The sequence below is a fragment of the Spodoptera frugiperda genome, chromosome 2 (genome assembly GCF_023101765.2).
Source record: "Spodoptera frugiperda isolate SF20-4 chromosome 2, AGI-APGP_CSIRO_Sfru_2.0, whole genome shotgun sequence".
NCBI lineage: Eukaryota > Metazoa > Arthropoda > Insecta > Lepidoptera > Noctuidae > Spodoptera > Spodoptera frugiperda.
The window spans coordinates 10498468-10517422 of NC_064213.1; the positions used below are offsets into that span (position 1 = coordinate 10498468).

Below are 18955 nucleotides of genomic sequence, written 5' to 3' on the forward strand. Positions count from 1 at the left end.
AACACCTTATGAAGGAACTCATACGCAACCGTAAAAGCAAAATTTTTCAATTACCCGGTATCCTGCTATCCCATTTAGGTGTTGAAAGCAAAAAATATACCTGTCTCTTTCTCTCCTATGGGTAAAAGCGCTGGGAACTGTGTCGGAATGTTTTGTTTTCGTGCTATCCCTTTCTTATGGGGAACGTTGTGAATGGAGCGTATGGGTGCAGTGGTTAGTGTGTCAGTTGTTTTGTGTTCGATTCCGGGTGGTTTTGTTTTTGTAGTGGCGTTATATGTATTAATTGTTTTAGTTTTTGTATGTGGTGATTAAGATTATTAGTTTTTGATGTAAAAAGTAGATGATTGTATTTAATTTTTTCTAAGTGAATAAAAATTGTAGATAAGTAATTTATGTCTGCAATTCCTCACAGAGTGTAGTAAACGAATATTACATTTAGTTAATTCAGCTTTCAGAAAACATAAAATATCTAATTTAATTTTTTTAAACTAACAACAAAATCTACAATCAACTACTTTCGCAAGTAAGTCTGCAATAAAATATTAAAAAACAATAACCTTATCGAGTGAAGCTACACCTGCGCTCCCTTATCCTGTATTCTATGGGAATGCGACCGTACGCATGCACATCAAGAACCGCAATCATTCCGTCCCCGACCCTCGCAACAGAACCCCATACTTTATGAACGCACACCTTTCCATAAAGTCACATAATTATTTTCACTATAAACTGCTCATTTTACTCGCTACTTCATAGGTGTAACGTAGCGTAAAGGGAAGGTGGAGTATGAAGTTTCAAGTTTTTTTACCGTCGTGTGTTCGCAGGTAATTGTGGTACTTTATGGTTGGGGGTGAGTGTATTTCCCACGGAGTGTGGGAATGTGTGATAGGTGCAAAGGGTTCGTTGTGACGAAATGTTCGACTCATTTGTTTACAATACACTTCAACTTTTTGCAAGTTACGGCATTTTTTGGTGAAATTAGAGGGAGTTTACCTGTTTTGTTATTGTTTCGCGTTTTCTGCTAGAGACGGATTATTTTTGCGAATCACTTTCCTGTAATAAACTAAGGATAATTTTTTGAGGGGGAAAATCATCTGATAACTTTTCCCGCTTTGGGCAAGGCGAAAGGGATTCAGACTCTAACTGGCTAAAAACCTCCCCGTTACTAATCCTGTTTTCGACCCAGAGCTCCGGCAAACCCGCTAGGTAGTCCGCAGCTCCGGATCAAATAAAGTACAAGATTAAAGTACAAGTACAGTTTTTTTTTTACATTCAACTAATACATAAACGTATCACACGTAGACATTATACAATACACTACACAATTTTAGTTAACCTTGTAAAATTCTACTTCTCAACAACTCAGTGGGGCCCTTTTCAATAGTAAATAGGTACCGAAACTTCTACTAGGTACTAGGAAGTCCCTTAGAGAATCCTTGACCCATATCTAATCTACCCTCTTAGTCAAGCCGTCTCTACAACACACTATGACGACATACTGCTTTATCTAAGTAGTTACCTACTCACTTATAACGCGAGAGAGACGCACGTGTATCATAGAATAGGTATGTACTATGTGTTATGTACAAGCACCTACCTAACCTAAGTATGTATCTAGTAAACTACACAGTTACATGTTTCCTGGTTTGGACAAAATATTTATTAGATTTTTCGGAAATGCTCACTAAAAGCAAGATGTTTTTAATTGTATTCTAAAATAGGGAGTCCCATCTAAGAGGTTATTGCCCTGTGGTGGGAATAAGGTATACCTATGCATACCTATGCAGGTACTAAAATGTGCATCATCTCAGAAGTCAATAGTACCGTTTTGTTTTGTTTTAACTATCTAGCAGTAATTTTTCGAATTGTCAATCAGAGGCCAGATAGATTAATTCTCGAAAAAGACGCCATTTGATAGGTACAGTATTTAAGTATCTGGTGATACCGGTACGTATACTCGTGGTTTTGTTTCCGTAAACAATCATTGGTTCATCCAGGTGTCTATGCGACCTTTACCATCCAGAATGTAGGTACCTGATAAATATTTAATTAGGCTACCAGACATTTCTCCCACGGTAGCCGTTCATATTTGCAAACTTACTCCTACAGTTAGACCTGGAAGAAACTGTTCAAAACTGAACCTTAGCACTCGGTAATAGGGTTAGTAAACCCGCACCGGTAACTTTGTGAGGATTGTTGAACAAAGTTAATGATGCGGTTCGTAAAGCGTGCACTAGGACTTTAGTGCCCTTGCTATAAAGGCGCATTTTCAGTGAGGTGAATAAAACGAAGGGTAAATACAAGGTGGTGGTGATGTGAGTGGCCAAGTGTGACGTTATTCCACGCAATCGCGTGATGAGTCTAATGAATGGTGTATAATGAGAATGTCATATGTCGCTGACGGCCGAGGCTTGGGGGTGGCGGTGAGAACGAACTTTATCCTGCCGGCCCTATATTAATTTTATTAACGTGATGAACTGGGAACTAGATACGAATTGGGGCACAATGGTCCAGATGGTAAACCGTTTAGGTGAAAATTCTTTGGGAATGTTATGGAAATTACATAAATATCTTTCATCTCCAGTATTCTAGTCGAGTGAACAGAATCTCGTTTCTTTCAATTTGCTTAACTTAAGTTAGAGCTGCTGCTGCTTTTCTTGGCCCATAACATGAATTGGAATGAAGCAAAGTCCATTTTTATGGCTAATATTCTTCAACTACAATAATAAAATCCCTATGAAATGAATTTATTTTGCAAATAGGCTACAAAGGAGCACTTTTACACGTTAAATACCCCTACAACTACCCTTATCCTAAATGATTGCATCACGCAAGATATTGCATCACATCTCACCATGTTTTCATTGCATTCTATTTTGATGGGATGCTTATTTGGAGCTCGTACACAACAATCCTATGACAACAAATCCCACAGTTTAGTTTACCCATTACACAAAAATGTATCGACAAAGTTGACTGAACTGCTCATCCCATTATCCCCAACTTCAAGTAGCACATCCTCCCAAAATGGTATTAAACAAAAACTGTCATATCCTTTCCATAATATTACAATTTGGTAGTTGTGTGTGTGAACCAATAAATTAGGAGTTTATTGTAAGTAAATCGTAACGGGTCGCTTCCTTCCTTCCCGGTCCTTGAAGGCGGGTTCCTTACAAATAACACCTTGGCTTTAATCATATAAATATGAACCTGTCTATTAAGGTTTTTTTGTCGAAGTGTGTCGTTAGTTTCTCACGATATTTTGTCTATTTGGTATTTGGATTTTGTTGAAGACTAGTAGGTAGTAGTCATGTAACGTATGACAGTTTTTAAACAATCGCAAATGATCTACTAACGATATTTGCGAATGCGAATTAAGAATGTGGACCAATTTTTCTAAGGTTTTATTTTGATAGCTTCCTTGACGCGTGAGTCGCAGCATACATATTTGTAATTGTTTGCATTTACTTCTAATATGATCAAAACAAGTAAGCATCTAAATGGTAGTCTAATGACAAAAATTATAGAAGAGCCCATTTTTAGTGGAGGCCATGGGTTTATTGTCATCATTAGGAATAAAGTGTCAAAACTCCCAACACTGCAACACTTTTCTGTGAGCCGAAAATAAAATTGGCAACAAAATATTCTTTAAAATTCCCATAAGTTCACATAATAAAATCTCGCCTTCTCAATAATTATCCACAATTAATTTTTACATTCCGTTTACAATATAACGGAGTCGGTTCCTTCCTTCCGCCGTCTCTGAAGAGGGTTCGACCCTCTCACATGTTGTAAAGATTCGTCTTTTATTGTTCGGGATCAAGCACCCTATATTTTTTACCTCACGTCGATTTATTTTCTCACGATTCGACTCTTGTGACGCGACGAGCTGATGGTTTAAGATCAGATTTAATCGTTTTTTGTGGATTTATGTTTTGTAGTTATTTTGTTGACTAGAGTGTGTGGGTGATAGTCAAAAAAATGATGTAGGTAGAGTAGAGGTAATGATTTTGTTGTGGGCTGTTTTCAGTTCTATGTCACGGAACAGTATTTTCTGTTGAGGTTTCAAACCTCATAGAACTGGTGGCATAGAACTGAAAACAGCCCACAACAAAATCATTACCTCTACTCTACGCCTACGGTCAGAGGGTCTATATACGTGTTTCTTATGAATATTTAATAAAATATTATTTAACTAACGAACTACTTATAATAGGTATTAGGTACTTTAAATTGTACTTATCCATAATTGTATCAGCCTGTGTCATTCCACTGTTCTTATAAGCCTCCTTACATGCCATCTGTTCCTTCCCACTTTCCGGCACCAAATCCACCATCAAATTCGCAATAAATCCATGTGACTAATATCCTTTTATCCAAAGATTGTGCCTCTCAAAAAGGTAAAAGGCTGATTTCCTTCCGCCGGACATAAACAGGGGCGTGTTGTATTCATCACAAATCTTCCACGGAGCACCCTCGATAGTTTACTAAAGAAATACTCTTTTCTCACGACTCACCGGTCAGCTTGCCTCGCTGACTTATCGATAATTTATCTGTTTGCAAGATAAATAGGGGGATGATTTTGTTACGGTGTGAAAAGGAACTTTTAACGCACCTTTTTTTTAATTTTAAAGGTAAATATTTTAGATAATTAGTACTTATTCGAAATTTGATGTTACACGCAACCAAATTACATAATGAGATTATTGCCATACACTGGGCACAATTCCAGACTCCGTGCTACTATTGAGAAATTTTCGAAAAACCGAAAACTGCGCAGTTGTGCTTTGCCCAACCCGAGAATCGAATCTGAGACCCCTTGTCCGGCAGTCGCATTTGCGACCACTCGACCAACGAGGCAGTCAACTATTTTTCTTACTATCTTTTTATAGGAGTTTAGTACAATTTGTGCTATCTGTTGTATTCTAATACGCCACGCAAACAAACATAAATAAGAAAGAACAAAACCGAATCTCTTACTTTCACCTCAAAACAAAAAAAAACCAAATACACTACCATTAATATCGCCACAATATTTCCGGCTAAATCTGTGTGTAAGTTCGTCTGTCCCACAAGAAGATATTCCCAGGGCAACAGGTGTTTACAAAAACTCTTTTGACTATCAACTTGTTTTTATTGAGTGTTTTTGAAGAAAAAATCGTCAGTATCCGGGGTTGTTTCCGGGTCGCGGGAGATGTATGACAAAAAACGTTTATTGTGAGGAGATTGATGGGTCAATGTTTGGCTCACCTTACGTCCGTGAGAGAATTGTTTGATGAATTATATTGTGGTTTAGTTAGTGGGATTCTTTAGATCTTTGGAATGGATTATGGTAAAAAGTAGGTCGGGGTACGGGGTCGTGTAGTATAGGCTTTCTGTGGTCTTGCAGTTCATACCTAATACAAAGAGAATGAATTACTGGAACTAGCTCTTTTTACACTATATTAGTTCTTTCTCGAAGCCTTATTCACGTTTTTTACTATTATCCATCTATTCCTAAAGTAGTCATCATCGATACTTAGCAACTTTATGTTGTTTAGGAGATTCCTTAAAAATTAGTTCGATAAAAATTGCAAAGTTAATTCAAATAGTATTACACAATTTCGCCAATAACAAGCAAAAAGGGTTTGGATGGCGCAAAATCATTTTATTCCTACCAAGTACATACAAGTAGGTACCAACTTCATTATTTGCATGCAGGGAAACAACCAGTACATCAAGAAGGGAGTACTTTACATACAATACTAGTGACAAATATATTGCAGTTTCAATTCCATCACACAGTCCTTCCTCATAAACATATTCCCACGGACCACGACAGGTGTGGGCAACGGAGCTGCTAAAAACACCTGCCTTTTTATTATAAACTTTATACCCTAAGCAATTGTGTCGATTTTGCTTTGTGCGTCCCACCACTATCTTTGTCAGCCCCTTGTGTGCGATATAGTTAACTATTACGTGTTTAAAGAGTTAAATAAAGGTATTTGTTATCGTATAGGGGTCATTTAAATTTAACGGTTATTGATATTCGGTAACCATACTAATTACGAAACTAAAAAAACTTAATGTCTATATGAGCAAATCTCGTGATAAATTCCTGTCAATGTGGCGACAAAAAACCAAAGGTTAAAAAATAAAAAAAATTATAAACCACTCCATTCTTGATACGAAACTTTGGGTAGAATGGAATCTTCAGAAAATTACTAAATAGAGTTTTCATATTTCTTACGCAACAACTTTTTCGCAAGTCCCCATCTAATCATCATTAAAAGCTTCACTTTAAAAACAAAACGGCATCACGCCTTCGCAAACTTCTATCGGAACTCACAAGGCAGAATGGTCGTAAAGAAAACAAACATAAATCTTCGAAAATCTCGAGTGTCGTTCACACCGATGTAACAAAATTAATTATACAGATACAGATCTTGAGACCAACACAAAAACTTGGGGAAAGACAGACAAACATTATACCTCGTACCTCGCCACTGGACTGACCCTTTTGCAAAAAATGCGATCTTGTGGGAAGTTTTCGCGAACGCATTTCTCAGTTAAGGGCCAATACATCTTTTATGTAGTCGCACCTTGACAGCGGGCCTTTTGTTGCCGGCACAAAAGGCAAGATTACCGGTTCCTTTGTAAACGGATACTGGCCAGATTGTGGGAGTCATACTTAATGTAGGTATTTAGATTACGTTATGTTCTTGTAGGGTGAATGAAGGTAGGGGTTCAGAAGTAGGTAGGTTAATTCCCACAGTAACTATGTTGAACTAGTGTTGTTGGTTCGAGGTATTGATTATAACTGGTTGTTTTGTGTTAATAACTAATAATAAATCATTAAAACAATATTAGTAATAAATAAAATGTGAATTTATTATAACTTTACGTTTACGCACGCACAAAACTTGCCGGATGGTTTTAGCCGGTACGAGTTCGGTTCTCGTCCTCTCGCAATTTCAGAAGAAATAATGACGTAGAGGTCTTGTAATGTCTGATAGTTTCCAAAATAAAGGAAAATCTTGTATATATCATGTGATATTACTTGAAAGTTCTTACCGTTATTTAATTTTTCTGTAGCCTGATGTCATTACTGGATCTCCCTTTATTATAATGCGTGTAATTTTACACGCTCCTCCATATATTTTCCATCTAACGGTCCCATAATACAAAAATGTTGCTAATTGTCTATATTTAATGTGCTTTTTTATTTTGATTGTGTCACAGTGCACTATAGATATTTTTATTGTTTGTGTGCCAATCACTCGCCTCTTTACTTGCTTCATTATAGGTATAGGTAGGTATTGTTATGTAAATAAAAGAGGACATAAAGGAAGATCTCGTTTATTGCTATACAGAACGATAAATGACTAAAATTGATACAATAAAACAAAAATAATATAGAAAACACAAGTTGTTGTCATACACCATCAAACTAGAGATGAGCATGTGTCGATAATCTTAACTTTATCGACATCGACAAATCTCTTTCACTCGCAAGGTAATAAGAAACATTAAGTGATGGGAAAACTACGATCACAACTTATGAATAAGTATCCAATTATCGATAAATAAAAAATCATACATTCTAAACATACATATAATATTTTAGTACGTTAACGCACTTCACAAACTTAACTAAACAATAAATGCACAATTTCCAACCTTTCCCCTTGACATACACACTCGAAATGAAGAAAAGTTGGAATGCTATAGTAAAAACAGATCTACTAAAAATAAATGCATCGTAAATGCGTAGTTAGTTAAAAATAATGCAAAATTTAGAGAATACTTTAATATTCTATTAAAATACTATAATTGGTAAGCTAAGGTTAAATAGGGATGAGACCTTTTATCGATAAATTGGATCTCTTGGATATTCTTTTCTGAATAATCCTATTTTTTAAATAATTTTTTGCTATACTTAACTTGAAATACTTACTGCCACACTCAGAGACATTTAATGTTTACTTAAACTTTTCCTTAGTTTGTTCCTTATTTTAAAACTACTGCTAAGGACTGCTAACCATTAAATCTCTGACTCTGAGTACAGCGGTAAGATATTTTGTGAACATGTATCATTTATTAAATTAACTATTAAGATGATAGTACAATCTTCACATTTATCAATAAAAGGCCCACAAAACTAAAATCTAACACTAAAATTACACTGCAGTTGTACATTTAAAAACAATGCAAACGCAAATTTAAAAAAATAATTTTTGGTAAATAATTTTTGTTAATTTCAATATGTCATTACTTTTAAAACTTATACCAAAATTAGATTATACCGAATAGTCTTAGGTTTTATGTGTAAATGCTAAAAATCTACATCTAACTGGCACTGCGATATCACAGAATTGTTTTGTAACATGCATTAAAAACGAATTTATAAAGAAATATATTTAAATGGTGAATAGGCGAGAACTCTGCTGAGTCTAAAGTTAAAAGAACATATTGTGAACATGTCAACGATAGGCGATAGGACAAGATAGGTATTTTAAATACACATTATACAATGTAACTACGACTTAACAGAAAATTAAGTAATTTGCTAACAATTACAATTGTATTTTAGAAAGTCTTCCTAATACCACATTTTGCACATTCGTGAGAATTGTATGGCGAACAACCGTACACGCATACGTACAAACAGTACGCTCGTTAAGCTATTCGCCTCGCGAATTGCGATTACGAGCGATTTTTTTAAAGCCGGGTCCAGACGAGTGTAACGTGTAATGTAAGATTACGTGTAATTTAGCATCAACAGTGTGGACGGCACACGAACTCAAAGCGAATTGTGAACGCGAAAATATTTCAAAAGCTGTTTCCACTCAGTTGCGTCTTTGTGTTCGCGCGAAAAACCGACAGCCGATGGATCAACCCCGAGCGCCGCGCGAGCGTTACATGTAATGCTCGTACTGCCGTCCACACGTAGAATTCGTGTTACATTACACGGTGGATTACATTACACGTTACACTCGTCTGGACCCGGCTTAACGCAATTAAAAACGTATGAATCAAAATATTTTTTTGTGTGATTAGTATAGTTTGCGACTTGAGAACACGAATGCGTGAATGCGATCTAACGTGAAATACTCTTTTGAACATTTTCAAAGCACGTGAATGTCAATGGGCCTTACGGATTTGTTTTATGTTTAAAGAGATTGAACCGTCGATCTCGATAAACGCGAAACAAACTCGTACTGAGCCCTCAGTATATTATGAAATTTGTTTCATAAATTCATATACAGACTGTATACTTCTCAGGAAACCGTTATACATTTCTACTGTATATGTATGTCTGTAAAGTATGAACCAAGTTCGTAGTAAAGTATATATTCAGGTAAACAGAATATTAAAAAGAAAATCAATTAGAAAACTCGTATTTTAGCCAAAATACTGTTCTAAAAACAATTAATTAAGTAGTCATTATCACTCGATACCTAACTTAAGGCTCTCAAACCTTAAGTGTATTGTAATAAGACACAAATTACAGTCACATGTCAACAAGAGTTACAAAGTACTAAATTATTTATAATCTAAATAATAAATGCAGATTACAATTACGTTAATATTTGGCAAACAAGTTAGTTAAGTAAAATAATGTACTAAAAATACTTACACTACATTTTCTTTTTAAATTTTAAATGCAATATTTTAAACTAATGAGTTTTTAATTTTCATTAAATTCCGTATCAGCCTTCCATCGAGTTTTTAATAATAATTAGACATTCATAAAAGTATTTAAAAACTATTCATTAAGTTTGAATTCACTGGCTGTTTACAAAATAGAAGATTCTATTAATTTCTTTGACTATCTATCGCCCGAATACTGAAACGCTACTCAATTTTAAGTTGTACTTAAATATCGTTCTATCTCTGTCTTTTATAAACAATTTGTAGTGACAGAACTAGACTATTTCAGAAGGTCTTAAAATTAAGTGACGTTTGAGTATTTGACTATATGGTTATTATTATTACTCTAATTTTCGATGCTTTTTGCGTATACACATGTTTTCACTATTCTAAAACAATTTAATTGATTTTATATTAAAGTCGTAGGATATAATTTACATATTTTGTTTTTTAGAATACGACACACGCAGGTTCGTTTTAGATATACAATTTGATTATAACTCTCAAAATATTTAATTAATTTTCTATTCTGTCAATTTATCCTACGTAAAGGTAATAAAATATAAAACTTTTCTATCCAATAATATTTGAAATAGCTACCAAATTCCTATACTAAGTAGATGTACGGGGATTAACGCTAATTCTCTTTTTTTATTTGCTTGACTTTCGACTATGTTTCATTTACAGTGACAAAACTAGAGGAAATATATTGCACCACCATTATCAGCAGTATTAAAGTGCCTATTACTGAGCAAAGAGCTCTTCTCTCACGGAGAAGAATTATACTGACAGGATGCTACACTTTGCTAGTAAGCAAAACGAGGAACATTTAAGGAGTATATTTAGCAATTCAACTGTCGTAATCATTACTACGTGTCCGTTTTTGGAGTGTCATCATTCGGAACATGCGTTATCAATCTTATATCAAGTGACTTGGCTATAATATTATAAAAGCATATTGGTATCAACGTGAATCGTACGTCCGCGTTAAATAAAAAAGAACCGTACCATTAATCCCAACACATCTACACGTGTATTGATGTCCTCGTTAATAAAAAAAAAAGGTACCATTAATCCCCACACATCATACAGAGTGTTAAAAAACACAACTAGTTAAATATAATTAAAAATACAGGTATCAGATCAGTTGAGTAGGCTCACATAGGTACATCGGCGACGTATTCTATCCTGAGGAGTAGGTCCATGATGTCCTGCGCGTCCATCCACCTCCAGGGCAGCGGCTCGCGGGGACAGGCCGTGGGGCTCCGCCGAGACACCCCGTACAGCACCGATATGGCGCACAGGAAGCACACCACGGCGAACACTTGGAACAGGCACTTGAGGGGATCCCTGCAATTATACACTGTGGAATATGAGGATTTTGTCAGGTGGAGGACTGGGGAGAGGGTATTAAGTAAGTACTAAGGATTCAGGTTTTAGTTATAAGGAAAGCTGAAGGTAATTTTCTGGCTTTCATGTAGATTGCTATTTAAAAACGATTGCAAAACTTTTCACGATGTTTGATGATCTACATGTGTCACATTATTATTAAAGTTTTTTTTTTGTTGCCAGTTTATTTATAGTACTAACTATAAGACCACAGAGAATACGATGAGATTTTCAGTTGAAGTTGGAAATCAGAATGAGGACTTTGGTCAATATTTAGAGGGAAAAATATTTTTGTTTTGGAAATAAAATTGATAACGACGCAACATAACACATACTAATTAGTATAATTTATAGAAACTTTTACGCACCAAAATAATTTCCTAAGGCTGCGGTGTGGGACGACGGCTTTGCGCTTCTCACATTCGATACAAGGCACCTCTACTTGTGTCGCCACCGACTCCGTGTCTGAAAATATTATTAAATTATAATATTATTTGGTATAATTAAAGTATTATATTTCTAACTAATTAACTATTAAATATAAACTAATCTATCTACTACATGTAATGCCTATTATTCACTCTCTACAGATAACATTTATTTAGTATAGACTGAATCAAGAATGGAATGTAACAAACAAATATTTTATAATAACAACTAAAATAGTTCTACATATACCTTTAAAAATAACTACATTTGACCTAGGTATATCACTACGTTTTAAATGAGACTATCCATAATTTATTTTAATAACAACTAACTACAACCTCTTTTCTCTTACACACAAAACACACACAAACCGCCACCAGAGGACGCCACAAAACATTTAGCTATCACAGATTACAGAACAATATAATGATAATGAATATGGAAACGAATGCAATGATCGACCAATACATAAAAAATGTCAATACAAGATAATTTTAAAAATACTTTTCTAAAGTGAAAGCACTCATGAATTGATTTCGTATGAAAAGTCTATAATCATGAGAACTTTCACCAAAATATTACCAGTATTTTTAAAACCATCCAGTATAATATATAATCTGTGACACAAATAGCAATGACAAAGCGTACCCGACTGGGTTTGCGTACAGACGTAACAATCAGGCGTTAGACTGGCCAAGCGATCTCCTTGCTTAGCACAAGCCACCTCCAACAAACTGATCTTCATCTCCAAGCTCTTTATAATAGCTTGCAACACATTATTCCGCTCATTGCCCTCCTTCACAAACTGCTCAAGCATATCCAAGTTACCTTCATAGTTCTCTATTTCTCCTTGCATCTCTGACATAGCGCGATGCGACCTATTTATATCCATTTCTAACTTCTCCGCATAACGACTCATTTTCTCACACTCAAGACATTGTAATTGTACATTATTATTATTATTCAAAACTAGTTCTTCAGTCTGCGTACTCATTCCAGTTAATTCAACTTTGTCTGCATAGTCATAAGGTTTAGTTTCGTCTGTCTGGGTTCCAACAGTTATGTTAAAATCGAAGTTTTTGTCGTACGCAATGCTGTTGCAGCCTGTATTGTTAAGTTTGGACATGTTACAGAAGCTGTAACGTATTTCGTCAAATAACGATATGTTCGTGCATCGTCCTTGGTCTTCTTTTAACGCGTTAATGAATGATTCTTCGTCAAGGATACGGTTTTCTAGGAGTTAGAGTGAAAGCATAATGATTATGTTAGACAGAGACAATGGACAAAGAAGCAGACTATAAAGGAAATGTTTATACCTTGACTATAAAGTTACGCAAAAGCATACATGTACAGTTTTTCTGCTTTGCACAATGGTTGTGCAATATCTTAAAATGGTTATGCAACAAAATTGTTTGTACAAGAGAAGCTACAATAAAGTAGACATAGGATAAAGTACTTTTATGAATGTATGATACTACAAACATAATTAATTCTGGTCAAACCTAATGTCAGAGAGAACATAACATGTATTTAGCTGGATTGGTGCTGATTACATTTAGATTTAGGTTTCATCTATGATCGTCCCACTGCAGGGCAAAAGCCTACCTACTTTTGAATGGTGATATACATATAATATATTTTGAAGTAAAAGTGACTAACCTGATGAGAACCTGGTGTCAGCATTAAGACTGTCAAGTGCGGTTAACATTTGCTCCTCGGTGTAACTGATGTCGATGCTGCGGTCCAGACGTAGTTGGGTCTGATTCGACTTGTTCAGAACATCTTTTAGCTCCATTTCTAGTAGAACCTGGAAAGATAAGGTATATTTTCAGATAAAGAATAAGTTTAGTAAAGGAGAGTAATTATGTTCTTCAAGATAAACTGTAAAGTAATCATGCTTCAACACGAAGAAAACCGACGAGAAACTACGCTTGCGTTGTATTTCCTTGTGTGAGTGAGATTACTGGAGGCCCAATTACCCCCTTGTTTTTCTCAATCCCTGAAAAGGCCGGCAACGTACTTGTAACGCCTCTAATGTTTCAAGTGTCCATGGACAGCAGCGAGTGCTTAACATCAGGGGCCTTAGTCTGCTAATACAATTGTGTCAGAATGGTCGATCATTGAGCAGTGCAAGAGGAACGGAGCTATACAACCTACATAGTTGCGTCCCTCTTGCACTGATCAATGATCGACCATTCTGCCACAATTGTAATAGCAGACTAAGGCCCCAGGTGATCCGTTTGCTTATATCATAATATTCCAAAAGTGACCTTCTCCTTAATCATCTGCTGCACGAACTCGTCCTGGTCCTGCAGGCGGGCGGCCAGGTCGGCGTGCTCCGAGCGCAGCGTCTCGTTCTGCTCCAGCAGCGCCGACTGCCGCGCCGCGTACATCTCGTTTATACGGTGGCACTCCGCCTTCGACTTCGTTAGTAACTCTTGTAGGGTTAGTTTCTGGAAATTTTATTATAAAAATAAGTGTCAGACCAGATATGTATAAATCTTGCATTTAGAAAGGTAGAAAATATAATGGATCGTCAAAGGGCGGCTCTGTTCTGACATTTTGTTAATATTTCTATGGGATAGGTGTCAGACGAGCTCAAGGATATCCCTGAAAGGTAAGATATCGAGATACCTCATTCGACCCGAGGCTATCTCTTCCTTGTGAGAATTTGTGGTATTGTAGTTTTCCTTCATTTACATGAATTAATTGACTATGGTTACTTTATTTGTGAGATAAATGTGAATAAGATGAAGAAACGCCCAGTCAAGTTCAAGTCTTCCCATCTTATTTTCTTCTATGAAAGGGTCTATACTCATATCTGTATCCATACTCTGATGGTTTGAAAGACTATAATATAAGAAGTATTAAGTGGTATATCTAACCTCACTCTCGAGCGTGTTGAGTTGTTCGAGCATGACCTTGGAGCGTCGCTTGATGGTGTCCAGTTCCCGACGCGTCTCGTCCAGCGACCGCTCGCTGCTACATAGCCGCTCGCTCGCTTCCTCGTAGTCACGGCGAGCCTGAGACAGCGACGCGTTCTCTTCGCGCAACCTGTTGATAATACATACAGGGTTTTACTTCTATTCTTAATTATTTATTTAGTCACATACAGGATAAAGCATTTTTAAAATTAAAGGTAATGCATATTCCTGTTGGAATTTCTATCTGCAGACAGACTGACAGGAAAAGTTAAATGACTGTTCAAGCTAAATAATAATAAATATTAAAAAGAAAAAAATAGTTAGTTGGGTCATTACAAATGTGTGAAGTGTGCAAACTATCACGTCAAAGGAATGTGACAATAGCGTACATACAACTCGCATAAATATCACTGAGATCTGATAAAAATGACTTATGAGTAACAGTTTGCACATGTAAAATGGTCCAACTATCATAAACATCTTTATATTATATTTTTATAAGTGTGTAGTAAAACTGAACTTACATATTAAGATGAGTCCTCAGCGCATCCCGTTCAGCAGTGAGTGCTGCGAGAGCCTCCTCGTGCTGTCTGTCCGTGAAGTCCAGCTGTGACCGCAGCTGGTGGGCCAGGTGTGCCTTCTCACGGAGCTCACACTGCAGATCCTCCAGCAGTTGAGATCCTGGACAAGAGAATAGGGGATAAGCTCAGGAGAAGATAGACATAGATATAAAACACTGTACTATCTTAATTATTATGTTATCGGCTTACTCACGTAATTATTTGACGAGGAACTCGACTAGTTTCTAGTGAAGTCCAGCTGTAGCACGCGACAATCGTCGCGTCGTGTTTCACGCAGAATGCTGCTCACGAATATGAGCATCTAGCATAGCTTGTAACTAGTCGAGTTCCTCGTCATATAATTACGTCTATGTAAGCCGATAACAATAATTAATTTTGTATGTCACGAAAGTTACAATAAAATTACTGCCCTTATCTATCAGCTAGCACTAAAATTATAACGGTAAAAAGATATCATGTCGCTTACAAATCCATCATAACAAAACTAAATAAACATAACATTTACTCATAAAACTTCCTTGAAACTTAACAATATAATAAACCAAGTATGTAGAATAAATATGAGTAATTAAATTAATCGTATTGTTCTCGACGTCACTAGTAAGTAAACAATTCTGATGAATCTTACCTGCAATTTAAATAACATAGAAAATATAGACGACATATGATATAAAAAGCTACGCAAAAATAAATAAACATTACACGTTATACGTCGCCTTAATAAATTATTGTTTTTAAAAATAATTATCAAGTTGGACAATATATAAACTCTTTGGCTTAACACTGCCACAATACACAGAACAAACTAACGAAACAAACGCCAAATAGAATTCGAAAGCCTTTCCCCATCATAAACTTGTGATCTACAAAAATATATCTTAACACTACGAAATAAAGTCGTGTAATTGTCAGTACACATTTCCTAGTTACAAATCGAATAGTAACGACCAAATCGTGAGCGAACGTGATAATATGTGTTTAACACCTTTACAAAGACTAGACAGAGACAAGTGTTAAAGGGACCTGTCAGGAATATTTTATTAGGACGATTTTTTACAATATAAATTGGTATTCTAAACACTAAAATTAATATAGCAATCTTGTTACAAGTTCCTGAGTTAATACGTTTGATCTGTTTGAATGCGATAATCGCGATAAGAGAATGATTTTTGTTTATGTTATTGTTATAAGTTTCGTGAGACATACTAAATAAAAAATTAATTAATTAATTAATTGTGTTTTTTGGCTTACTCACGCAATTATTTAAAGAGGAACACGACAAGTTTCAAGCCATGCTAGATGCCATATTCATTAGCAGCATTCCACGACACACGACAATGAATATGAGCCTTTAGCATGGCTTGAAACTAAGTCGAGTCCCTTGTCAACGTGGGTTGACGACAACGTTTACGTAAGCCGGAAAACATAATAATTATTTTAGAATTAATTCTGCCCTACTTGTTTAATTTAAGCCTTTAACTGCTGATAAAAAAATACTGTTAATCTTCCGCTATCATCAGTCATCGTTGTCAGACACCATGTCCTTAAATAGGGTTTTATTAACAACGAATTAAGAAAGAACCGTTCTGTCAGACATGCCGCGGTTGCGTCATCTTTTTTAATGTTTGAAAAAGTACATTAGCTAGGGTTTATTATTTTCATCAATTCAAAACGCTGTTGACTTCTTGAGGATGGTTCGATTTTATAATATACTGTGATAATGTTTTCTTAACAATGTAAAGTGATAGGAGCCCCAGTAACCCGCAAGGAAGACCCCAGCACCGATTTGTAGATTACTAGCAGTTCATTATCATTAGTATGTAGTTGCACAAGTAATTAGTATGTTGTAATTAACCTCAGGAATGTAAAGTATTTAAGACTAAAATGCTGTAATATATAAAGTATTTAAGACTAGTATGCTTACCATCTGTAGATATGCCTGAATCAGAATCTTGTGGAGCGCCGCTCTTTAGGTTGAAACTGTAATAAAACATCACTATTAAAAACTAAAACTAATAAATGGTTCTAACATCAACATTTTCATGAATGAGTTAGAATATCTGAGTGTGGGTTTACATGAAAAAAGTAATAGTAATAGTGGTCCTTAACTTAACAAGAATTATAAAAGTGGTCCTTGACCAGAACAAAGATGGGATACCCTGCTCTAATGCATAAACCTCCAAAAATATAGCATGATATTATTATTCATGTCATAAAAAAGACCACTGGTGCAAATGAATCATACAAACATAATCTGTTTACATAGCCGAAATATCAAGCATCTTATCTTTGATATCTGTAGCAGACTTACAGATGTGACCTATTTGATAATTTTAGCAAAACAAACATTGCAACACTTCGCACATGCTACGATTATATTGTTACAGTAATATTGTTATCAAACACTCCACATATTGTTCTATTTTATACCACTATTGTAGGAAAAGATATCAATAAAAGGAGGTAAAGTATGTATGCTAGTACAATTATAGGTATTTATCATTTCTATGTACATTATATGTAATGCAATAAAATTGGATTTATTTATTGCATTGTGGATGGGCTAGTTGAATGGCTTCCAGCCAGAACAGAAGCTTTGTTGTGCAGACTGCACTAAGTATTATTAAGTTCTATAAAAACTTGTGAGTAGGGATATCGATAGAGTCTCTAGCACAGCTTGAAATTAGTAGAGATCCTTGTCAAACAGTTATGTGAGCATAATTAAGTTACTGTGTCTCAACTGGTGCTGGTGCTGGTGCATAATATTAGTAGACATGGAAATCAGAACTGAACTGGTTATAAGTAGGTGTAGAGACAAGGATATGAATAAAATTAGTTCTTTCTTACCTTTCATCCATGTCAGCCTTAGACTTCTGGTTCTCTGTGTACTTGTGTAGGGTTTTGGCCAACATTGATACATCAATTTCTGGATTCTCATCATCAGGATCCATTAAAGATTTCAAAAAGCTAAATTCAGCCCTGCAAATGAATAAAACTTTAAGTATTCATATCTAAGCAGTTTTATTTAAGGGGGGAAAATCATTGAATGTCTTTTTTCACTTCTTTCTTCTTTCTTGGGCGAGAGTGTCAGACTCTTACGGACTAACAGCCACACCATTCTTAATCCTGATCTTTGAGCCAGAGCCCGGTAAACCCGGAAGACTAGTAAGGTTTAGTTTTGTAAGCTGTATACAAGGGATCTTTTATCATAGCTGAAGAGCAGCAAGCATTTAAACACATTCATCAATATAGATATTAGATTGAATAAAATAAACGTACATAGCCTACAGTTGAAATGGGTTTATAGGATTCTCATATGACTTGAAATTTATTTGTAGTTGTATGTAGCGAGCTGTGTTAGAATAGTAGGGATTAAGGTTCGGAGAGATATTAAGAGTATTGAAAATTTGTATCACTAACAACACTAAAGTACACTGTAACATTTATGATCCAACACATGGAGTATTGTAGGAAGTGAGGCAAGCTCAGGCACAGCTATTTTCGGACGCAAACAGTTGACCTTTCATCGCATAAACAAAATCAGTGCACGCTGCAAACAATAACAATATAACTTACTTGTTAGTTTTTACGAAAGGTGCGAATTTGTCCATCAAACTGTCAACACGAAGCGTGCTCGTGCTTTCAGCGCCACAATAATGAAATATTTGTAGCGCCGTCACGTAATACTCTGGAAAACGAACTATAATTAGTAAATATTTCTCACAGATATTACCTTTAAACTCGCACCAACGCGGTGTTATAATTATAAACTGATTTACCATCCGCACTCATTCCCGATCTATCCAAATCCATTGTGTCTTTAGTTATATGTAAACGATACTAAAGAAATATAGGTTTTGTTAATTATTAATTGTAAATGAATAACACCACGCGCGAGCGTTAACGGTCAAATGTTTGTTTTTCATTAGCTAAATAACTCGTTACGCTAGAGCGCAGTACAAAAATAGTTTCCAATAAAACCGTTTAACATTTGAAGTG

At 35.6% G+C, this 18955-nt stretch overlaps 1 protein-coding gene across 1 annotated transcript; it reads right to left on the reverse strand.

Moving 5' to 3' along the window:
* Positions 1–7322: 7322 nt before the first annotated feature.
* On the reverse strand, positions 7323–18955 carry LOC118269287 (myosin-11). The gene is made up of 11 exons (XM_035584314.2): positions 18736–18955; positions 18533–18644; positions 17804–17935; positions 16881–16936; positions 14900–15056; positions 14337–14505; positions 13722–13904; positions 13111–13258; positions 12100–12684; positions 11391–11487; positions 7323–10983 (listed from the first exon to the last, which is right to left on the reverse strand). Exons 1-11 carry the CDS (start codon positions 18767–18769, stop codon positions 10791–10793), a joined length of 1866 nt encoding a protein of 621 aa, XP_035440207.2. The 5' UTR covers positions 18770–18955; the 3' UTR covers positions 7323–10790.